The sequence below is a fragment of the Camelus ferus genome, chromosome 9 (assembly GCF_009834535.1).
Source record: "Camelus ferus isolate YT-003-E chromosome 9, BCGSAC_Cfer_1.0, whole genome shotgun sequence".
Lineage (NCBI taxonomy): Eukaryota > Metazoa > Chordata > Mammalia > Artiodactyla > Camelidae > Camelus > Camelus ferus.
The window spans coordinates 60,767,875-60,790,669 of record NC_045704.1 but is presented as its reverse complement, the minus strand read 5'-3'; the positions used below and the strand labels follow the sequence as shown (position 1 = coordinate 60,790,669).

The 22,795-nt window shown below is 42.3% G+C and overlaps 1 protein-coding gene across 5 annotated transcripts in view; it reads left to right on the top strand.

Annotated features, from left to right (window-relative positions):
- Positions 1-3,092: 3,092 nt before the first annotated feature.
- SLC22A15 (solute carrier family 22 member 15) overlaps positions 3,093-22,795 on the top strand; it is a 73,717-nt gene continuing 54,014 nt past the window's right edge. For 2 of the 5 annotated variants that reach the window (XM_032486967.1, XM_032486966.1), the window contains exons 1-2: positions 3,093-3,325; positions 16,732-16,944. In XM_032486967.1, coding sequence (XP_032342858.1) covers positions 3,239-3,325; positions 16,732-16,944 — 300 coding nt within the window. In that variant the 5' untranslated portion in view covers positions 3,093-3,238. The remainder of the gene's footprint in view (positions 3,326-16,731; positions 16,945-22,795) is intronic. The other 3 variants (XR_004322599.1, XM_032486964.1, XM_032486965.1) reach the window with 3 other exon arrangements.

Sequence of the window (22,795 nt, the reverse complement as noted above, 5' to 3'; positions counted from 1 at the left end):
CTCATGCCAACAATTTTATTTTAATGGATGAAGGTACCGGTAACACGGTAAAGCTGGTTCTAAGAGCATTTGAGGAACTGATTATTTCTAGAAAAAAAATGTTGAAATAAGATTGCTAGATTACATACAAAATGAATTAGTGTTTTAGAGGGCAATGAAATAACAGATTATCTATTAAACATAATTATTTACATCTCTACCAAACAAAAATCTACAAATTTACTAGTAAATGCACAGTATCTGGACTTTAATTCATAGCAAATAGCCAAGTCAAACACAGGTACATTTTCCTACAGAATTGAACAATTAAATAATCCTGGGGTGGGCTTGTTGAATAATGCTTCATTACTACTTGAAAAGACATATAGTCCTTTTCTTGCTTTCTTATTACTTTCAAAAGTGCAGTATAATTTTTCTTAACAATGAAAGTTTTTTCTTTTTTTTTTATTAAAACACTTCACATTAATCTTCTTCATCTGTGTTTTGACACCACAATAGTCACTTCTTGAGTCACCTAACAAAGTTTTCCAGAACATAACATTTTATGTCCTCTTAAGTTTTCTCAGATAAACCACTCTTGGAATCTCATGTAGTTTGAAAAGAGAATAGATATGTTAAATAACTACAAACATTGTAGGACAGTGTATAGTTATGTGGATGTTAAAATGCTGAGTGACTACCAAATAGTGCATCATCATCATCATCATCATCATCATCATCATCATTATGATGATGATGATGATGTAATCTGTAGCACCCCAAAATAGCAATAAGAGAGAATAGCCATATAAAAAGGGCTTTAAGACTCCAATAGATGGCCAGGAAGGAAAAAGAAAGAAGATGGTAAACACAAAACACTAAATAGCAGAAATGACTCCAAATATATCATTCACAATAAACATAAATGGATTTAACACACATGTTAAAAGACAGAGACTACAAAATTAGAGAGACCAAAAAAAAAAAAAAAAAATCCTGTCATAAACATGCCTAGAACACAACAAAACTGAAAGGATGAAAATAAAGGGATTACAAAGAAAATAACAACACAAACCTGATGCAGCAATATTAACATTTAGATGGAATAAAAATTAAGACAAAAAGCATTAAAAGAAAAAAGAGGCATTTGATCATGATGAAAAGAATGATTTGATTGGTATTCTCATGAACTTTCACAAATAAAAAGAGAACTTGATAAAAACTCAAAAATGATAATCATTTTGGAAGATTTTGATACATTTATTAAGAACATATATCCAGCAGAGGAAAAGCTAGTAGTAATACAGACTACTTTAACAAAATTAACGAGCTTAATTGAATATACAGAGAACCTTGCACCCAAATGGAGAGTATTTTCAATACATTCAGCACACTTTTCTAAAATGACCACATACTAGGTCACAAGAAAATTCAGTTTCCAAGATTTAATATCCTCTGTATTAACAAAGCATTTAACTTAGTAATCAACAATAAAAAGATGGTTAAAAAATAGCAACAATTGGAAACTTTAAAAAATGCACTAATAAAGAGCTTATTGGTTAAAGAGAACATTACAGTGTCATGGAATATTTAAAACTAAAGACAATGAAAGTACCACGTGACAAAACTTGTGGGACAGAGCAAAGTAGTACTTAGAAATGCATAGCCTTATGCATAATTATTCTTATAAAAGGAAAACTGAAAGCAAAAAACTAAACTTTCAAGTCATGTAGGTAGTAGAAGAATTACAGACTAACAAAAACAAAGAAAATAACTCATATAATCCATAAAATAGAAAACTAAGACACACAGAAAGAAAAATCATAAAATAAAACATGGATCTTTAAAAAAGTAATAAAGTAGACAAACTTCTAGCAAGACTGATAAGAATGGGATAAAAATGAATACTATTAAAAATAAAAAATGGGGCATAAATACAGCTAGAGCATGATTTTAAAAACCCAAAGAGAACAAGGATGAAAAGTTTATTTCAAAAACAATAGAAAAACCAGATAAAATAGAAACACTTTTAGAAAAAAACTAAAAGTAATTCAAGAACAGAAAGCCATAAAATATGTGACATCTATCTATCTATCTATCTACCTACCTACCTCTGTAATAAAGAGGCTCCCGGTGCAAAACAAGCCAAGTCCAGATAGTTTAAAGAGTTTTACCAAACAATTCCAATTCATTTTAAAGCTACTATAATCTTACAGGCAAATCCGGACAAGAACAGTAACAAAAAAAAGAAAACTATAGGCCTCTCTCACTCTTAGATGTAAAATCCTGGATAAAGCGTTAGCTGGTCACCTCTTCTGTTCAGTACTGAATTGGGGGCCATGGCCTGGACAATGGAATACTATGCAGTTGTTAAAACCAACCTAAAGAGGTGGAAGGGAACGAGGGGGCTTAAGGCAGGTAGCCTGCGGCGTCCCGAGGTCCTGCTACATCCTCGTCTATTTCACGCCTGGCAAACTGCCATTTATCCTTCCAGCACCTTGCCAGCCATCATATCGTGTCCCACAAATTATTCTTTCCTCTTTTCTATTTCCTTAGTACCTCGTGCATAATTCTATAATCAAATGTATCTCTAGTTTTGCACGAATTTGGTTACCTGTGACCTAACCACATAGAGTTCATAGAGAGTAGTCCACACAGAGTAGGATTGGAAAGAAATGTTGAAGAGCACTCTTCTCCGAAGGATCTAAAACCCATTCCCACTTCCCTCATTTAACTGATTTGTATAAAAGGACAAATAATGCTGAGCCGTCATCAGGTGCCCCGCCCCGAAGCAGGGCCCACGGCTTAGGCGCAGCAGCCTTTCCCGTGTTTCTCCATCCGAGAGGATGCCTATGCCCGCGCCCACTTCCTCTTCCTGCCCGCTTTAAGCGGGCCAGACACCCATCCCTCTCATAAAAACATCTTTAACAGGAAGCGCAGAGGCCCGGGTACCCGGGATCCTGCCCCGCCCTCGCACGCCCTCGGCGCCCGGGCCGCCGCCCCCGGATCCCGCGCGGCCCCCGGCCCCGCCCGCGCACACGCGCCGCCCGCCGCGCCGCCCGCCGCGCCGCCCGCCGCCCCGCCCGCGTTAGCGCGCCGCGTCCGGCTCCGCGCCCGCAGGGCCGAGCGGGTGCCGGGCGCCGAGGGGTTCGCGCGCCGGGCGGGCCGGGGAGGGCCGCGCCGGAGAGGGGGCGGCGGCAGAGCGGGCAGGCGCCGGGCTCCCGCTGGTGCCTGGGCCGGGCCGAGCGCGCGGCCCGCCATGGAGGTGGAGGAGGCTTTCCAGGCGGTGGGCGAGATGGGCATCTACCAGATGTACCTGTGCTTCCTGCTGGCCGTGCTGCTGCAGGTGAGTCCCTCGCCGTTGTCCTGGCCGCTGGCCTCGGCCGAGACTTACCCTCTCTGCAGTCCCCAACGCCTGGCCGGGATGCCGAGGCTCTGCAGACACCCCAGGTGTGGCGAGCCTCCCCCGCCTCCACCCCCCCACCCCGGCGAGGGCGGCGCTGGGCGCGGCGCCGCGCGGTGGCCGGGGCCCCGGAACGCCAAGGTCGCCGGCCGGCCTGTCAAGCTTTGAGCCCGCCCAAGCCTCGGATCCTCGCCAGTTAGGCGCCCTGCTCCCCTCCCTTCCAGTGGGGAAGGAGTGTGTTGAGGGGATACCAGTCCATGAACTGGTTAGTAAGAGATGCAGAATTCCGTTGTTACCTGTAATACGCTGTGAATACGAAAGGGAATTTTTAACCTGTGGCACTGTCACCTTGGAATCCGGATCACAGAGAGGGCCCTGATCACCCTCTGACAAAAGATCCGATCTAGAGCTGCCTCTTTCAGCGCTGGTATCTACTTACCATCTTTTCCTAGATTTGGGTGGGGGGCTCCCTATTTCAGGGGCTCTCAATGCATAGGGTTTATTTCTCTCTGGTTTAAGTTCTGCTGGGTCATTCTGTTCGGAGCCCCCTTGGGTTGAGACTTTTATAAAAGTCGATAGTGCCATTACAACGCGCAGTGTAAGACGGAATCACTTCTTCCTTGTACAGAATCTTCAGAGACCGGTTGCACACTCCAGCCTAAAAATGTGGCTTTCATATGCTTGAGGTCATTACAAATATGCTTTGCTGGGCAAGAGTTACTCCTCCTTTGCCAGCTTAAATGGCCCATTTGACATCAATTCTTTTTTTATTCTAGAGTCATTTCATCCGCAAATCCTTTATTAGTATTACTATTGAGTCGGCCATGATACTCATTCCTTCATTTAACACATATTTAATGAGTGCCTACTGTGTGCTTAGCAGGGGCTACAATGTCAGATAAATCAAAGCCCCTCTCCTGTGAAGTTTGCATTCTATGGAGGGTGAGGTGAAGCAGGCAGACAGTTAAATAATTACAATTAACGTGTGATGATAATTATTCAGAGGGAAAGGGAGGGCGGTCATGGTTATAACCAACAGTCCAACAGTTGCTTAAACCTTGCATAAGTCAGCTGCTCAACAGGAAGATTGGGGGTGAGGGGAAGGTAAAATTTGACTTAGTGATTCTCATTTGCATTAAAATGTTTGAAAGTTCGGTTGATTTCATCACCAGCCAGAAGAACCATTCAAATGATGCCCTTATCGATGAAGTCAGTTCTTTCTCTAGCAAAACAAGTCCTCAGTTCACAGATACGCAATATTCTGAAGTTCCTTTATGTTTGTTGTTTTAGCTTTAAATGCACTTTCCTGTGGGGGAAAAGTATTTGTGCTAAATCACAACAGAGTATTTAATGAAGAGAGGATAGAATTATAACTATGACGTCTGTTGTTCATTTATAATACTTTGAGAAAATTCTTTTCCTCTTCTCACCAAGAATTTCAGGAACATGATTCCCTGTGAGTAATCCCACCTCGCTGTCCCCACACTCTTACCTCCTGTGTCATCATCTCACCTGCCTAGACAGGTATCCATGACCTCGAATAAATTTGTCTTGAGTGGAATGTGGCACTGAAAAAGCCACTGTTCTGAGTTCAGGATCTGTTAAATTTCCTTCACTTACTTTTCTTTATGGTTGATCTAGTTGGTTAGATTTTGGTACCAAAGAGGTCTAAGCCCATGACTGTGAACTGTTCACGGAACTCTGCCTGACATGTGGTCAGTATTCACCATAGAAGAACTTGCTCTTAGACTGCTGACAATGAGTGACTGTTTATCTGTGGGGAGGTGCCCTGCAGCTGTGCTGATCCCCAAAGAGTAGGTGCCTAGGTCCAGGTAGAAGTAAATTCTTCACAGCTGTTACCTGTTTATGAGGACTCAGTTGCCCCAGTGAGAGGCACGATCCCTCTCTACCAAGTTGGAGATGATTCAGGCCAGGCGAGCCGGCCTGCAGGGTGTGAGTCCTGGAGAGCCCCGTTCCACAGCTGTAATATGATGCTTTCATCATTCTTGTGGGGTTGCCTCCTCTAATAGAGGAAAAAGTAAGAAGCCTTTTTCAGACTTGGCTTAAATTGAGGGAGATTGATGTTTGTCTGCTTTTAAAACCAAAGCACGTGTCTGCCAGTGCCCAGAGAAGGTACACACCAACTGCAGAGCTGCTCTGCTGGAGAAGGGGGGGGCCCTTCGGACCCCTGCACGTTGTAGATGGGGCTGCCGGGGAGAAGGGGCCTCTGTCTCTGCAGGAGCCTTTTCTGCACCAGCCGTTTGGTGATGACCCACCTCTGTGAAGAAACCCAAACCTAGAGGAACAGCAATGGCAACTTTACAGCTGCTTTTGCGTTTTCTTCCTTCTAAGACCCGTTAATTATTTTTTAAAATGGTTCTAACTCCCTTTACTTCAGACACATCCAGTTTCAAACTAAGAGGACAAAACCACATTCCAAGCCAACTCTAAAGGTCATTTGGTTAACTGTTTTCTTGAATTATTGATACCATCTGTAGCTCCTCACAAGTATTCTTGTTATCCAATCTCCTTTGGCTCAGAGGCTCACCTTCAACTCCTCGCAGACACACACGGTCTTTGGAATCTCCATAGTGGTCAACTTTCAGACGCGTAAAGATTAGATGCAGATTTTGTAGATTTCTCTTCAGTGTGATAAGATGCAAGGGCTCTGATAATGGTGATAATGTGGTTTTAAAGTACATAAGCAAAAAGCTAGTGGAGAACAGTTGCCTTTTGTAAAACTGGTTGTCTTATGAATAAGCAATAAGATTTACAGTTTTGCAGTTAGAAGAATTCTTACCCTCCTCCCCAAATATACATGCTGGCTGTCCCTTGGGTAAGAGTTACTTGTGGTATTTATTTTAGTTTTGCTTTTATTTTTGAAATTTTACTTGCTTATTATTTTTCACTGTCTTTTTGAAAGTCTTGTATTTATTTATTTTTAATGGAAGTACTGGGGATTGAACGCAGGACTTTGTGCATGCTAATCATGAGCCCTGCCACTGACCTATACCTACCCCACTGTGGTATTTAAATATGAATAATTCTGTTTACTTTATCACTGTTTCTATTTTCCAATCGCAGTTCAGAGTTGATGCCATCATCGCTGTTTTGTGTTTGTGTTTGTGTGTGCTGTTTGGAGGAAGGCTGGAATACAATTCTTTGTTTCTTGATCCCTTTGGGCATAAAGTGGAAATGGACCATGCTTTGTTCTAAGCCAGAGACCCCAGGTCATTCATTTTCCTCAGGCTTATGAATCATAGGTTGTTGTATAATTTGCACAGGCTTTAAAACATCCACTGACCAACAGGAACATGTAACCTGTAATAAGCATTAGTTTCACCAGCAGAATTGTGACGCTGCTGTGAACCTCAGCTTGAGATGCAGTACTGTTGTGTTTCAGAATGAATTATTTTTATGGAAACTTTTAATAGCCCCAATCTTATTTTTCAGATCCTAGAACTACAAGAGCATTCAGATCATCCACGCCATAAGTATCTTTTCATAGTGTTTTAGAAAGTAGAATGATTGAACAGGTATTCTACCAAAGAGGAAACTGTGACAGTCAACACATGGAAAGATGTTTACCTTCCATGGTCATCTCGGACAGGCATATTAAAATGACTATGAAACACCATTTCACACTTATTAGATTAGCAAACAGTAAATAGTCTAACAGTATAAGTATGATGAAAATGAGGAGTAGAAACTACCCCATTTAGAGAACAGCTTGGCACTGGCTAGTAAAATGACAACCAGCATTGGACTCCTAGGTAGATGTCCTACACCATCTCTTGAACATGTGCATAAGGAGATATGTGTAGGATGTTTATTGCAGCACTGTTTGTAATAACAAAAATCAATAACTGTCTAAATGACTCTGAAAAAGGGACTGGATAATTAAGGAGTTTTATAATTTTGATAGACTGTAACAGTTAAAATGAATGAACTAGATCTATGCACAACCACGTGGATGAATCTCTTAAAACACAATGTTAACTGAAAAAATAACCAGTGTGACATATACACAATGTGAAACATACTCTTACTATAAATTTTTAAAAACTAGGAAACAGTACTGTATTTGGCATATGAATGTATATGAATCACATAGGAGTGTGAACACATGGAGTAGGTGGATCCACATGCAATTCATGAGGTCAGCTGCCTCTTGGGAAGGCAGAGAGGGGCTGGGGCAGGGGAGGCATACATGGGAGACGTCTTCTGGACCTGTAACATTGTATTTTAAAAATCTGAAGCAAATAGGATAAAATGCCACTAGTTAATTGTGGTGGGTTCATGAATCTTCTTTTATTTGTTTTGCTCTTCTGTGTTAAATTAAAAAAAAAATTTAATGATAAGAAATCTGCATACCTAGGAGAGAATGCTGCATTTTTACAGTTCACTGTCTGAGAGTAATTGTTGCTATTCCTTTAACCAGTTATGGCTGGCAGTTGTGGTCATTTGGCACCCAGGAGGGGTGAGGAAGAGTGAGTTCTGTTAGGATGCTTTACCTCCTAACTTTGTGTAGAACATCACCCCAGCTAATGGCTCCTGCCTGCTTGCATCTGTCTCCATGTCCACTCTCCCCATGAGACTCTTAGGAAGGCTACCTTTTGATGAGGTGTCACTGAGATGGACAGCTGGTGGTCCTAACCTCTCAACATAGGTGAGTGATGAAGTCCATACCATAAACCTTAGCAAAGAACTCATCGTCTAGCAGTTATTAAGACCAGTCCTCATGCCTTGGGGATTCTCACCACCACCAAGGGTTCAGTCGTGGTGAGAACTTGTGGGACTCGTAAGAGCTTCTGTCATGACTCCAAAACATGTGACCGTCTACCAGGGTTCTCTGCTAGTCTGAGCAAATTTTATGCCATGCTGACCCTCAGATTTCCTTCTTCCTGCCCCCACACAATGGATCAGAGCGTGGATGATAATCTGGGGAACCTTTGCCTGGTGTTCCTTCCATCAGTTTGTGTGAGTGGGGCACCGTTGGTCAAGGAGACCTTAGCTACCCTTGTCCACACCATGGCCTTAGGGAAACTGTTGTCTATAGACAGACACTGCCCCCTGGTGTAAAGCAGATGAAGCTGCAACTCTATCAGACCCTCAGATTTCCATCTGGGAAGGATACGGAGATGTAGGAGGCCTCCAAAAGGTTTAGGGAGCTTCTTTGAGCCAGGAGCATCTCAAGAACTGGGATGTACCTTGGAAAGCAACTAGCCTGACACCTCTATAGCACCCAAACCCCCAGTAGCATGCCTGGCCCGAGCCACCCACAGCTGCTTGACCTGTGCTCTAAGGTGTTGCCCTCCAAGACAGCACAAGGAAAGCCATTGAAAATATGAAGGCAGACAATGTGAATATGGCGATGGGAACACTAGACTTGAGTGCCGTGATGCTGCGCTGCAGGTGGCTTCCTGCAGCGTCTTCACTGTGCTCTTGGAAGTGGCTGGATCAGAAAAGTTGATTTTTTTTTTTTTTTTTTTTTGCAAGTTCAGGATCTCTTAAAGTTGCCCAGTGGCCCCGCAATTAGTTGGCATTGTGTCAGCGTTGACCTTGGGGTTTTCAGAATACTGGCTTGGCTCATCTCCACAGTGAGAGTCTGCGTTGGAAGGAAAAGCCATTGGAAATCTCCTCTCGAACTTTGATCAAACGATCAAACAGAAACTAACATCTACATCGGTGGGAGTCATATGGTACTCAACAAATAGTTTATGGTGGTTGTAGAGAAAAGAGAAGATGTAGAAAAGAGAAAAGAAAAAAATCACCAGAACTTCTACCAGCCAGAAGTAAAACATGCTCACGTTTTGGCGGATAGCCTTCTAGGCTTCTTATTACACAAACGTGTACATTTGTCGCTTTTACAGAAATTTGTATCTTAACCTGATTTCATCTCTCAGCAGTACTGTGGATGTCTTTGCTGTGCTCACAAATGAACAACTCCCCATTTTTTAATGGCTGCAGCGTAGCATTCCAGGGCATGGCCATCCCAGGACGGGCTTATTCAGTTCTCAGTAGGTTGGTGGTTTTCTCTTTTTCACTGTCCTGGAGCTCCCACGGCCCATGCTCGTGGGCAGCCTTTGGCTCAGGCCTTCACTTCTCCCAGTCCCTTGTGTACCCCTCTTCTCAAGCCCAAATTCCTGATGATTCTGTTCCTCTCATTTTCCCCAGATGTTCTTTGTCCCAGCTTTATGGATGAGATGGAGGGTACCAGGTGTGAACTTCTTAAGCATCCTTTCCTTTTACTTTAGAATTAATTTTAGATCCTCGCCTATCGTAATGTTTCTCCACAGTGTCCAAGAGGAAGACATATCTCTGCCCTCTTCCCTCTCTCACTTTTGCTCTTGATTCCATACATTGGTTATATCTGATCTTCTCTCTGCATTCCCTGACATCCCAAAGAACGGCCTGTGTGGTGGATTTTGGTGGTATGTGGAAATGGTATTAAATAGCTTTAACTCATAAAGGGAGAGGATTATTTCCTTTTCAGCTCTTCTTCTACCCTTCTGTTTATCTGAGAAGAAAAGTCTCATTTGGTGCTAGCCTTTCTCAAAACACTTGCAAATACTTCTGTTTTAACAAAAGGAATGAGCCAGAATTACAGAAGGTTCAGCCTTTGGCAGAAACACTACTTAGTTAGAGTTGAATAATGATATTCTGCTTTTATTGTATTCATCATTTGTTTTGTTTTAAAAGTCTTTTGAATTATGAAACATTTCAAACAAAGTACAGAGAGTAACATCACAAACACACATGTACCTATTTCTAGGCTTTATAAATGCTAATACTCTGCCGTGTTGGTTTAAGGTTGAATCAGTCATAGTTCAGCCAGAGAAACAGAAGAACTCCTAGGAGGGAGATGTATGTGTTTGTATATGTGTGTGTATATGTATCGTATGTATGTATGTGATTATAAATGTAACCAATGAATAATTTATTATGAAGATTTGATCCAATACAATTGGGAGCTGGTTCGGCAGTTCCTGTAAGACCTCTATATCTGATGTTGGAGCTTGAAGTCTGCAGGAAAGGCAGCCTGGAAGGGAAGAAGATACGATGTGGAACCCATCAGAACTGACTGGCACCTGTGTCATTCTCACTGCCTGCATCCTTGATGAAGCAAATGCCTTTCACCTTGGAACTGAACACACACCTGGCCCAAGAGTCAGAGAAGCTAAAGGAAGGTCCAGGGCAATGTGGGTCAGTAGCAGGTCCAGCTGCTGTGTCACACCCACGAGGTGAAGCAGCGAAGATGTGACAGTGCAGTGGACGTGAGGCACAGAAGCACCTGCCCCAATCTTCTGAGCATGAAAACCAATGGCTGCTCCTTTGCATTCTCCCTTCCTTCCAAATCTTGCCCAAAAATATCTCTGGTGACCCATCTTACATAAAAACGTCCCAGCCAACACTTGGCATTGTAACAGGGTGTTTATTTTGATGGTTCCATCTGACCAGTTAGACTTGTATTGATATACCATTTTATTTCGCTGTAAATTTACTTAACTTAAAAAAATTGAGTCAATTTAAAAGCAGACCATTAAGTACATAATAGAAAACAGAAATGGGCACGTAAAACCCTAGCAGGGGGCACACAGGGGACTGAAGTTTGGGGAAGGCTGAGCCTGCCCTGTAATACTTCTAGAAAGAACGCTAAATATATGTTCTTTACTACCCTGACTCTGATTTGACTCTTTCTTTGGCCTAAGAATTCCTTCCTTGGTTTTTGTGTTGAATAGACCACTAGCAGTCTTCCTCTGCCTGGCTCAGGTGTCACATTTGCAACGGTTTCCTTATTCCCCTAGTTGGAAGTCACGTCTGCTTTCTTCGTGTTCTCATTAACTCACTTCCACTCGGGCTAACACAGCATTTGTCCATCCCTGCCTTGTATTCATGGCTTTGGGTATCTTTGTTGTCCTCACTTGAATGTGTGCGCTTAGAAGGAAACAATGTTTTTTTATTCATCATTGTTATCACCCGAGGCTCATAATACACTGTGTTGCAAAGTGTTGATACTAAAATTTCTTAAAAATTGAACTGAAATAACAGAAGGTGGTCAGGTGGTGGTGTTCCCATTTTATTTGGGAGATAGAGAGTAACAGATGCAGGTCAAATAACGTGTCCAAAGTCTTAATCAGTGGTTGGAACCAAGATTAGTTTCCAGAGTAACTGGTTTTTAATCCATCATCATTTTTTTTTTTGCCACACTATCATGCAAGGAATTAATGATGTGTATCATAGGCTGAGACACAGTGGTGCGTTGGGTTTCTCAAAAGGATGTAGAAGGGTAAGTTAGGGTTTCTTCGGGAGATGATAGATCATTAGAAGAGAAAATTTGAACTATCTCTATATGGTCAAGTAATGGTACAAAATAATATTTCCCTAGTAAATAATACAGCCATTGAATGCTTTGGAAATTAAGAAAGGAGACATCAGCAGAGTCCACGGTGGTTTGCTGAAATTTTAGAAAGAAGGCTGAGCTTAAGCTGAACTTTAAAGGTTGGGTTTAGAGAGAAGTGGGAAGGTCGTTTCAGATGGAAAAACATAACACTGGAAAAAGTATAGAAGAGGAATAACCTAGACCCTTGCTACACAAAGTGTGGCCCAGACCGTCAGCATTGACTGCACCAGAGCTTGTTAGAAATGTAGACTCTCAGGCCCTGTCCCAGCCTACGGAACCAGACCCTGCACGTCAAAGCTTGGGAGGCCCTGATGCGTGGTGTTTGTGTGGTGCCCTACCGTTTACTGTTGGCTAAAGAAACATCCCCTTGGCCCCCAGAATAGATCAGTTAGATATGAATGAATGAGATAAAGACATACTGCTAGCGTGTGGTCCCACTAGAGGAAAATGTGAAGTTTAGGGGAGTTTTGATTGGCTGGAGCTGAGGTTCAGGCTCAGGAATACAGATTCCATATGGTTCTCACAGCACACCATGAAAAGTCATGTTTGGGGAACTGGATAGGCTAGTGCAGACAGCCTGAATGCAGATTGGGTAGCAATTGGGCCATGTGGTTGGAACCTGGATGCTAGGACATTTGTCATTTGTCCGTGAACATGTTGTGACTGAAAGAGGTTCATGAGGAATGTCTCAGGGAGACTGATCTGGTGACATCCTGTGGATAAATCAGAGTTAGGGAAGGAAGAGGACTCAGAGACACTGGTTATTCAGGGACTAATCACTGAATTTTTAAAACACGAGAAAGTAGGCAGTATCAGGAAGTCGCCCCACAGATGTGTGTTGAATGCCCACTTCGGGCTGGGCATCTGGTGCTGCCTTCATGATGTGGTCACGCTCATGGAATGCTTTTGGTCGCGTCAGTCAGATAAGCTGAGTACTAAGTGCATAAGGTACTAGCAGTGATGACAGTAATGAGGTCATCTTTGATTTTTTTCCCCCCACTTTTTTCTCTGAAAAAAGCTCTGGCCCCAGAGTTGGGTGGCTGCCAGCCTCACCCTGGTTTTGCCATTAGTGCTTTACGTGCCCTTGAACGACCCACTTAATCGCTCTGTGGCTGAGCTTTCCCACTTTACAGCGTGAACATCGCATCTCCCGTGACTTCACGGCGCAAGATATTGTGATGAGGTCATTTATGGGAGGCGTTGTCGGTTTCCTGAGTGTCATAAAAGCTTATAATGCTGTTAGGATGAAATTACGTGTAAAACGTTCATCTGAAACTTTTAAAATTTCAGTCCCGTAGTGCATGTTAGTCACTTTTCTAATTATAATGACACTGAAAGGGAAAAAACAACCCCGCCATCTGTGGCACTTGTTTGCCTTCCCTGGAGGCAGCGCTGGAGGAGATGACGGTGTATCTGAGATGTTCGTCTCACTCCGAAGGAGAACGGGTGGCGATTTCTCGATGTGGCTTTCAGGTGCCGATGGGCGCGGTTCTCCGCACAGAACCACTGGGGAATGTGTGCCCGGAGTAGTAGTCCGGGGCAGAGGGAGAGAGAGTGTGTGCCCTTGGGGAAGAAGCAGGATGAGAGCTCTGTCACGCTGTCACAGCCAAGAAGGCAAACGAGGAAAAGCACCCCCTATTCCGTGTGTGGGTGGCGCCTCCCTGGGACTAGCTAAGGGCTAAACCATCTTTGACTTCATAGGACCGCGGGGCCCATGTGTGTGGCTCTGGCGTAAAGGACCTAACAGAAATCTATGCAGCGTTTAAGCATCGCCCCTTTTACCTAATCCTCCTGGTGCCTTTTCAGAATTAGCATTATCATGCGGTTTCACAGCTGCCTGCCTGCTCTGTCTCTTACCTTTAGCAAAAGCAGGCATGGCCATTTGTGTCAAAGCCAAAAAGGCTGACACCACATAGAAAAGCGTGTGTTTCTGATCCCTCTGGTGACACAAAGCCGTGGCCCTACATATTCCGTTGGGGTCCCTGGGAGTGTGTGTGTGTGTGTGTGTGTGTGTGTGTGTGTGTGTTGTGTATGGGTGGGAGGATGGCAGAGAAAATGAGACAGGTGGAAAGTGCGTATTCAGCTACAGACTGCTAGAAACAATACTGACTGGTACAGATAATACTGATCTGCTAAGTTTCACTGCTCCCTGCATTACAAACAAGGGTGTGTAACAGCACTACCTCTTTGTTTTTTAACTCCTTTCTACGCTTCATAATTTCTTCCAAGAATGGCAGGCTCTGCAAATGAAATACACCTCAGATTAGAGGACCCTTTGGAGCATTTTACCTGGAACATTTGCTTATCCTAGAATAACCTAGATAAAAATAAATTGTGTTAGTGTATTTTCAGCAGGAACTTAGAATGGTGCCTGGCATACAGTTAGCATTAGAGAAGCATTTGCTGTTCTTTTCTAGTATTCCGTCGTGGACATTCATTCATTTACTGATTTGAGTGCGTGATACCATCCATCTAGGCCCTGAGGTATTTGCTTTGGGAGCCTAAATGTGAATCAGAGATCCTGCCCTTAGGGAGAGTGTATTCCAATAGGAAAAAATTAGACTCACAAATACATAAATACAGTGCAGTGAAGAAAATGATATGGGCTATGAAAAAGATCTAGATGGAGCTTTGCGGGGTGAGCAGAAGCAGGAGGGGGCTTCTGAGGGGTTGGCAGGAAGGCAGGATGGAGGAGGGGTATCTGAGTTGCATCTTGAAGGACGGGAAAGGTCCAGACATTCACAGCAGGAGAGGGTGCTTTCCGGGTGAAGTGAAGGGTAGAGACAAAAGCAGAAAAAGCATACTTAGAGAGAAAACATGACTAGTTTGTTTTACCGGATTGAAGGCAGTACGTTTACCAGAACATATATTTTGTGTCATCTGAGTTCCCTTTGCCCCATTTTTGTTTTCATTTCTTTACCCATGAATTAAATTTCAGCAGATTGTAATCAGGAAGGGCAGTTACTAAAACGGGTGCGAGTGGCTTTGTAATTATAGCTACTGCTAAATGTGTGCTCTATCTATTCTCGTGATTATTAAGGTTTTCATTTTTATAACTTGATCGCCTCCTGTTCTAAAACTTCCTTAATAGTATGCAAATAGGGGCCAGGAAGCGATATAAATCTAGAAACATGTTTTCCTTTGCATTTTACAATAAATCACCCCCGCAGACTGACCTGGGGCGGCTTTGTGCATCTCCAGAGGCCCACAGTCATTCGGGCACAATAGATGGGGGCTGCCTTTCGCATCCTCCCAGCCTTACTGAGGAGGGGAGAAAAAAAATCAGATCCTGGGCTTTACATTAGCTTTCTGTTATGACACACACAATGTCATGACTTCTTTTCTCTTTCCTTGACAGTAATTCCATCATCTACTTGTGATAAATTACTCTGCCTTCGGCGATTTAGCTTATCCACTTAACAGCTGAATATGCCCCTGCAGAATGGTGTGGAAGGAGCTGGGAGTTCCCAGCAGTGGAGATGATGCTGTTGGCAAGTCTCTCCGCCCTGTTATATCTCGGGTCAGCTCATCTATCCAGTGGGGGTGTTACTATATGCAGCAGAGAAACCACATGCTTTGTGTTTTTTAAACACTTACTCTATTTAAAGGTATTAAAAGCCTAAGTTCTAAGTGAATAGCAGTAATTTGGGGCGGGGGGGATCTTTCTTTATAACTTTTTTTTTTAATTGAAGTATAGTCCGTTTACAATGTTGTATCAATTTCTGGTGTACAGCATAATGTTTCAGCCATCCATATAATAATAATTTCTTAAAGTAAGACTGTCTCACTATGGAACAGACTTTTTTTTTTATGTTTTCCTAATAAATTTTAAGCTTGCAGTACTCGTGGAACAATGAGAGCTAAATATAAATGGACCCATAGCAGAAAAAGGCTGCCCAGGGCTCAACAGCTTATAAACGCAGTTGTGAATAGCTGTCAAGCCCAAAACAGTCAGTGACAAATGTGAACACCTACTCCTGGGTTCCTGAATTTTTTATATCTTGTAAGTTGTGTGCTATACTTTAGTACGTACTCGGGTACATATTATGCTTCCTTGCTTTAATAGAGCGCCTGTCCTCCCCCTCCTCTGCCCCTCTCCTCCTCCCCCCTCCCTATATATATACATATATAGATGTCTGTGTCTGAGGCATGTTTTTGGAAACATTTAAAACTATGCCACAGAGTGTTTTCTTGTTTAGATAGTGAATCCAAGAACAAGATACTCCTGGGCTCTGGTGACACCTTCTCTGAACTGAGTGTAGTGTTGAGGAGGAAATAGCTGGAATGTTAGTCTTCTAATCAGAGTCAGTAATATCACCCCCCAACGCCCGCCACCCCCACCCCCTGCCATGTGCGCACCAAGGGCTGGTTGTTGGGTCTTTTATAAGGGAGGGAGGGTCACAAGGTGCCTGATTGGCTGTAGGTGAGGTGAGAAGTTTAGGGTTCCTAAAGGGCGATGGGGTTTGTGACTCTGATAAGGTGGGCTACACAAGCCAGCCCGAGCTGTTGTGAGATTAGGCATCACCTAGAGCTGTTAGTTCATTAGGGCAAACACGCCCAGTAAAGAATGTACTTTGTCTGCTGAGGGATCACAGGCAGACATCTGAGAGCCCAGGGATGGGGGTCCTTGGACTATGAGGGATGTCAGTTGGCCCCACACCCTAGCCAGTGTGGAACCACCTCTGTGCCCTGCCCTTAGCATCAGATGTATCTCAACATAGAAGAAAATCCTTGGAGGAAGCATAGGGTGCTTTACAGAGGGGCTCATGGTGGCCCTGTTGGTAGTAAATCAGGAAGCTTCCTTTGAACCGTTTGCTCCTCTGTTTCTGAAGTGTCTCGTTTCTTCCGCTCCTACAAACACACAAGCAGGAGCTGATCCCTCGTGGTTTGTGAGAGTACCACTTGCGTTGTCAGCATCAGTGGTCTTGTGTGTTTCCTCTTTCAGCTGTACGTGGCCACTGAGGCCATCCTCATTGCGCTGGTCGGGGCCACGCCGTCGTACCACTGGGACCTGGCGGAGCTGCTGCCGAATCAGAGCCACGGCAACCAGTCAGCCAGGGAAGACCAGGCCCTGGGCGCCTGGCTCCTGACCGCCAACGGCAGCGAGATCCACAAGCACGTGCACTTCAGCAGCAGCTTCACGTCCATCGCCTCTGAGGTACCGGCAGGAGGGTGGGTGGGGAGGGGACAGGCCCTCCCTCGTTGAGTGTCTGCTGCTTGGTCTTGTTGACTCAACTTCAGCACATCCAGTATCCCTTCATTCCAATATTGTTTTAGTTTTTTTTTTTTTACCATGAATGTGTGTTGAATTTTGTCAAATATGTCACTTTGCAATTTTCCACATGAAATGCAGAGATCATGTGATTCTACCTTCTAATATGGTGAATAACATATGTTTGATTTTCAAATACCGAACCAGCCTTACATCTCTGGATGACATATACTTTTTGTATGTTGCACAATTTTATTTGCTAATATTTTGTTAAGGATTTTTGCTTCTACATTCATGAGCTATGTTGGTCTCTAGTTTGATTTTTTTTTTTTTTTGTACTATCTTTGTCTGGTGTTGGTATCAGGCTAACACCACATTCATAAAATGAATTGTGAAATATCTGTCCTTTTCTGTTTTCTGGAAGTGATTGTGTAGAATTGATGTTAGTCCTTTCAACATGTGGGAGAATTCTCCAGTGAAATCATCTGGGTCTTTAGGTTTCTTTTCTGGGAGTTTTAAAATTATGAGGTCAGTTTCTTCAAAAGTTATAGGACTATTTAAGTGATCTGTTTTGTATTGTGAGTTGGGGCAGTTTGTGATTTTCAAAGAATTGGTTCATTTCATTAAAGTTTTCCAATTTATATGTGTAGAGTTGTTCATTGTATTAACTTAATATCCCTTTTGATATCGGCAGAGTCTGAAATACCTCCTCTTTTATTACCTGATATTGGTGATTTGTGTCCTTTCTAATTTAATTACTTGTCAGTCATGATAGCGTTTTGCCAATTTTATTGATCTTTTTAAAGAACCAACATTTTGTTCCATTGATTTTTTTTCTGTTTTTCTTTTTTCCATTTTATTACTTGTTGCTCGTATTTCCTTCCTTCTGCTTGCTTTGGATTTCTTTTTCTCTTTTTCTTTTTTAGGTTCCAGAAGTGGTAGTCTGAGAGTATCAGTGGGAGTCTTCCCGCTTGCTAATATAAGCATTTAGTGACAGAAATCTCCCTCTCAGGACCGTGTTAGCTATGTCTCACAAATTTTGATCCATTATATTTTCTTTTGCATTTAGCTCAATGTATTTTTTTTCTCATTGAGACTTCCTTTTGATCCAATGATTATTTAGAGGTATGCTTTTTAGTTTACTAGTGTTTGGAGATTTTCCTGTTAGCTTTCTGTTTTCTATTTCTAGTTTGATTCCATTGTGATCAGAGGACACTCTATGATTTCAGTTCTTTTAAATTTCTTGCTGTTTCTTTTATGGTGTAGGATGTAGTCTCCCTTGGGTATGTGTTCCATTTGTGCTTGAACCAAATGTATATTCTACTGCTGTTGGGTGTTCTATAAATATTGTTTAGATCCAGTTGGTTGAATTCTTCTGTATCCTTGCTGATTTTCTGTCTAGGTCTGTAGACTATTGAGAGAGGAGTGTTTATGTCTTCAATTACAGTTATAGAAATGTTTATTTTTCCTTTCACTACTTTCAGTTTTTGCTTTCAATATTTTGTAATTCTGTTGTTTGTTATGTATAAATTTATGATTGCTATGTCTGCTTGGTGGACTGACCTTTTTATCATTTTATAATACCCTTCCCTGTCGCTGGTCATTTTCTTGTTCTGAAATGTGGTCCATTTAATATTAATACAGCCACACCTCCTTTCTTTGATTAGTGTTAGCATGATATGTATTTTTTCCTCCTTTTACTTTCAATTTGCCTGTATCATATGAGAAATCAGTTTTTTATAGACAGAATATAATTGGATCAAGTTTTTTAATCTATACTATCAATCTCTGTCTTTATTTATATATTTAGATAATTTACATTTAATATAATTCTTTGTATGTTAGGGCTTATCTCTTTCACTTCATTATTTTTATGTTGTTCTCTGTTGTTTTTTCTTTTTCTCTTATTTTTCCTGCCTTCCTGTAGGTTCTTGGAACATTGTTAGAATTCCGTTTTGACTTACCTATAGTGTTTTGGGGTATGTCTATCTCTCTGTGTATAGCTATTTTAGTGATTGCATTACATTATATATGCATAACACCACAGTCTACTGATGTCCTGTCACCAGTTTAAGTGACAGAAACTCTACCTTACCTTATATCTCTTTGCCCTCCCCTGTTTATAATTGTGTTAAATGTTTTTCTACATACTTTTTGACCCACATTACACAGTGTTATAATTTTTGCTTTAACCATCAGATATAATTTAGAAAACTCAAAAAGAGAAAGTCTGTTGTATTTACCCACATTTTTCTTCCATTGTTCTTTCTTTCTTCCTGATGTTCCAAAATTCCTTCTTTTATGTTTCCTTTCTTTTTAGAGAACTTCCATTAGCCATTATTTTAGGGTAATTCTGATGACAATAAATTCTTTCAGTTTTAATTTATCTGAGAATACGTTGATTTCCCCTTCAACCTTTGTTTTCACTGGTTATAAAATTCTTGGTTGACAGTTCTTTTCCTTCAGCATTTAAAAACTCCTTTTGCAGGAAGAGGGTACAGCTCAGTGGTAGAGGGCGTGCCTTACGTGCACAAGATCCTGGGTTCAATCCCCAGTACTACCATTAAAAAAATGAGTAAATATATTCACTTGATTACCTCCCCCCATTAAAAAAAAAAACTATTAAAAAAAATCCAGAAAGGATTTGGAAAGGCAGCTCATCAAATTACGTTCAAAATTCAATTAAAATAAAAAAAATTAAAACTTCTAAGCCATTTCCTTCTGGCCTTTATGGTTTGTAATGAAAAATGTGATGTTATTTGATTTTTCTTTTTTTTTTCTTATAGGGAAGGTGTCATTTCTCTTTTGCTACTTTTAAGGGTTTTTTTGGTTTTCTTGTCTTTAGTTTTTAGTCGTTAGACTGTGGTGTTTCTTGGTTTGGATTTCTTCAAGTTTATCTTGTTTGGAGTTTATTGAGCTTCTAGGATCCTCAGGTTTATATCTCTTGACACGTTGGGGGATTTTCAGCTATTATTTATCCAAGTACTTTTTTTAGCCTTTCTCTCTTTCCTTCTAGAACTCCAGTGACAGAAATATTAATTCTTTTGTTATAGCCCCACAGACACCTGAAGCTTTGCTCTTTTTTTTCAGCCTGTTTCTTTTTTTGCGGGGGGGGGGGGTATTTTTCATTTTTTCCTGTTTGGAGGAGGTGCTGGGGATTGAACCCAGGACCTCGTGCATGCCAAGCATGCACTCTACCACTTGAGCTATACCCTCCCCCCTTTTTTCAGTTTGTTTTATCTTTGTTTCCAGATTGAGTATTTCTGACTGTTCTGTTTTCAAGTTTCCTGATTCTTTCCTCTATCTCCTCTATCCTGCTGTCGAATCCATTTGTTGTATTCGTCAGTTCTAAAATTTTTATTTTGTTCTTTTTTTATATATTCTCTTTCTTTGCTGAGACTTTGTGTCTTTACTGAGTCTTTCTATTTTGTCATCTATTTCAAGCAAGTTTACAAGTGCTCATGATGACAGCTTTAAAATCTTTGTCAGATATTTCTATCAACTCTATCATCTCAGTGATTGTCTTTATTCATCCTACTTGAGATCTTTCTGATTTGGGGTATGCCAAATTATTTTTATTTGAAACTTGAAGTTTGAGGGATTATGTTAGGAGATGCTGGGTTTTATTTAAGCCTTCTGTTTTAGCTGGCTTTCTGTGACACTGCCCTGGTATGGGAAGAAAGGAGGGGTGCCTCGTTACCACCATGGGCTGAAATCCAGTCTCTCTGCATGGTCTCTACTGACACTTGTGGTGGCTGCGGTGGTGGTGGTGGTGGTGGTGGTGGTGGTACTGGGCTAGGAGGGAGGGGGGCTTTGGTAGGAATGAAAGTGCTGGCACCTTGCTGTCTTTTTCTGACATCACGGAGGTCAAGGAGGGTGGAGGTGACTCACTACAGCCTAGCCAGGGGGAAGCCTAAGTTCCACACTTAGCCTTTGCTAGTGTGGATGGGGTTGAAGCCACAGATTTGGCTGTGTGGAGGGGAGGGTGTGTGTGTTGGGGTGATCATTGGCCAAAATAAAGCAGTTATTGCCTGAAAGTTTTCTGTCCTGCTGAGCAGCCCCTCTCCTGGGCCTTTGTCTAGAGAGAGCAGGCTTCCTTGGGGCTCTTGTCACTTCGTCTTAGCATTTCTGAGTTGCTGGGTTTCTCCAGCACCCAGACTGAGATATGTGAGCAAAGGGAAACCCAGGGAACTGACCACTGTGTCATTCGTTGGGTCCCAGGGTCCTTAACTGGTCTTCTCCCCACCTTTAAAGTTGTCTTATGTTTGTTTTACATATAATGTCCAGGATTTTTAGTAGTATACAGTGGGAGAAACAGGGAAAAGTACATGCAGAAGGGTTCCTGGACCCACTTCCAGCAAGCAGATCTCGGATGCCGGCAGCATCGGTGAGAATTCAGCTCAACTGTGATGGTATCTACCCGGGGATAGATTTGAATTCCACAGGTAAAGGGCTCAGTCCCACAAGACTGCCCTCCGCTTCAGATGACAGCCACAAACACTCATTGTTACCTGTGTTTCTGACTGGCTGGCTACAAATTGGAGGTTCCAGTGACCCCCTCCAATTCAGGATGCCAATCCAAGTTCAGGTTGGTACCTGTACTTCTAAACAACTGATTATAAATCAGAAGTTCCCAGGACCTCCCCTTCAGGCTCAATTAATCTGCTAGAATGGCTCACAGAACTCAGGAAAAAATGTTTATTTACTAGACTACTGGTTTATTATAAAAGGATGTTAAAGGATATGGAACAACAGCTGGATGAAGAGGTACATAGGGCAAAGCCTGGGAAGCCGTATGGAGCTTCCGAGCTCTCTCCTAGCACCACTCTCCCCAATCCCCACTTGTCTGCCAATCCAGAAGCTCTGAACCCCATCCTTTTTGGTTTTTTGGAGGCTTCATTGCATAGACACAGTTGATGAAGTCATTGGTCAGTGCTGATTGACTTAAATCTAGCCCCTCTCCCCTCTTCCTGGAGGTTTGTGAGGGGTTGGTGGGGGTGGGTTGGGACTGAAAGATCCAACCATTTAATCACATGGTTGGTTCTCTTGGCAACCAGCCTGCACCCTTGGGTGGGACCCAAAAGTCACCTTACCCACAGCATTTTTTAGGAACTGAAGACAAGAGACCAAGTGACTAGCCCATTGCTCTTAACCTCAGCTCAGGAAATTCCGAGGGTTTTGGGAGCTGTGAGCCAGGAACTGTGGATAAAGACCAAATATATTATGACAGATATCTCTGAATTTGGTCATCTGAATGGCCACATATGTATGTTCTCCTATAAATTACGAGACTGCAGTATGATTACTCCCTCTTCCTGGAGCTGAAAGTCCTCCTGTGTCCTTTTAACATCCCCATCTTTTTTCTTTTTTCCTTTTTGAGCACTTTAAAAAATTTTAGCTGAACAAGACATTCCAGGTTTATCTTGCATCTCCTTACTCCTGTTGTGGAATTAGCCATTTCTCAAAAAAGCTCTGGTTCTATTTATTACCTCCATTAGATTTTGAAATGGCCGAGAGCCATAGGTCTGCAGTCCAACAAACCCATTCACCAAATTATAATGAAAGTGGATCTCAGACCAAATTCTGCCACACATAGAGACGAACTTGTTAACTGAATTCTTATTATCAAAGAAGCACAAAATAAACTACCTTGCAGGCTTGAGAAGTCCTAGCTCCTGGTTTTATAGGTGTTCTGCACACTGCTTGCATGACAGGTCACTACAGGCAAACCCAATTTTACATAGTGAGGGTACGACACCTACCTTCTCACCAGCTTCAAGCAGTCAGAACCTTCCAG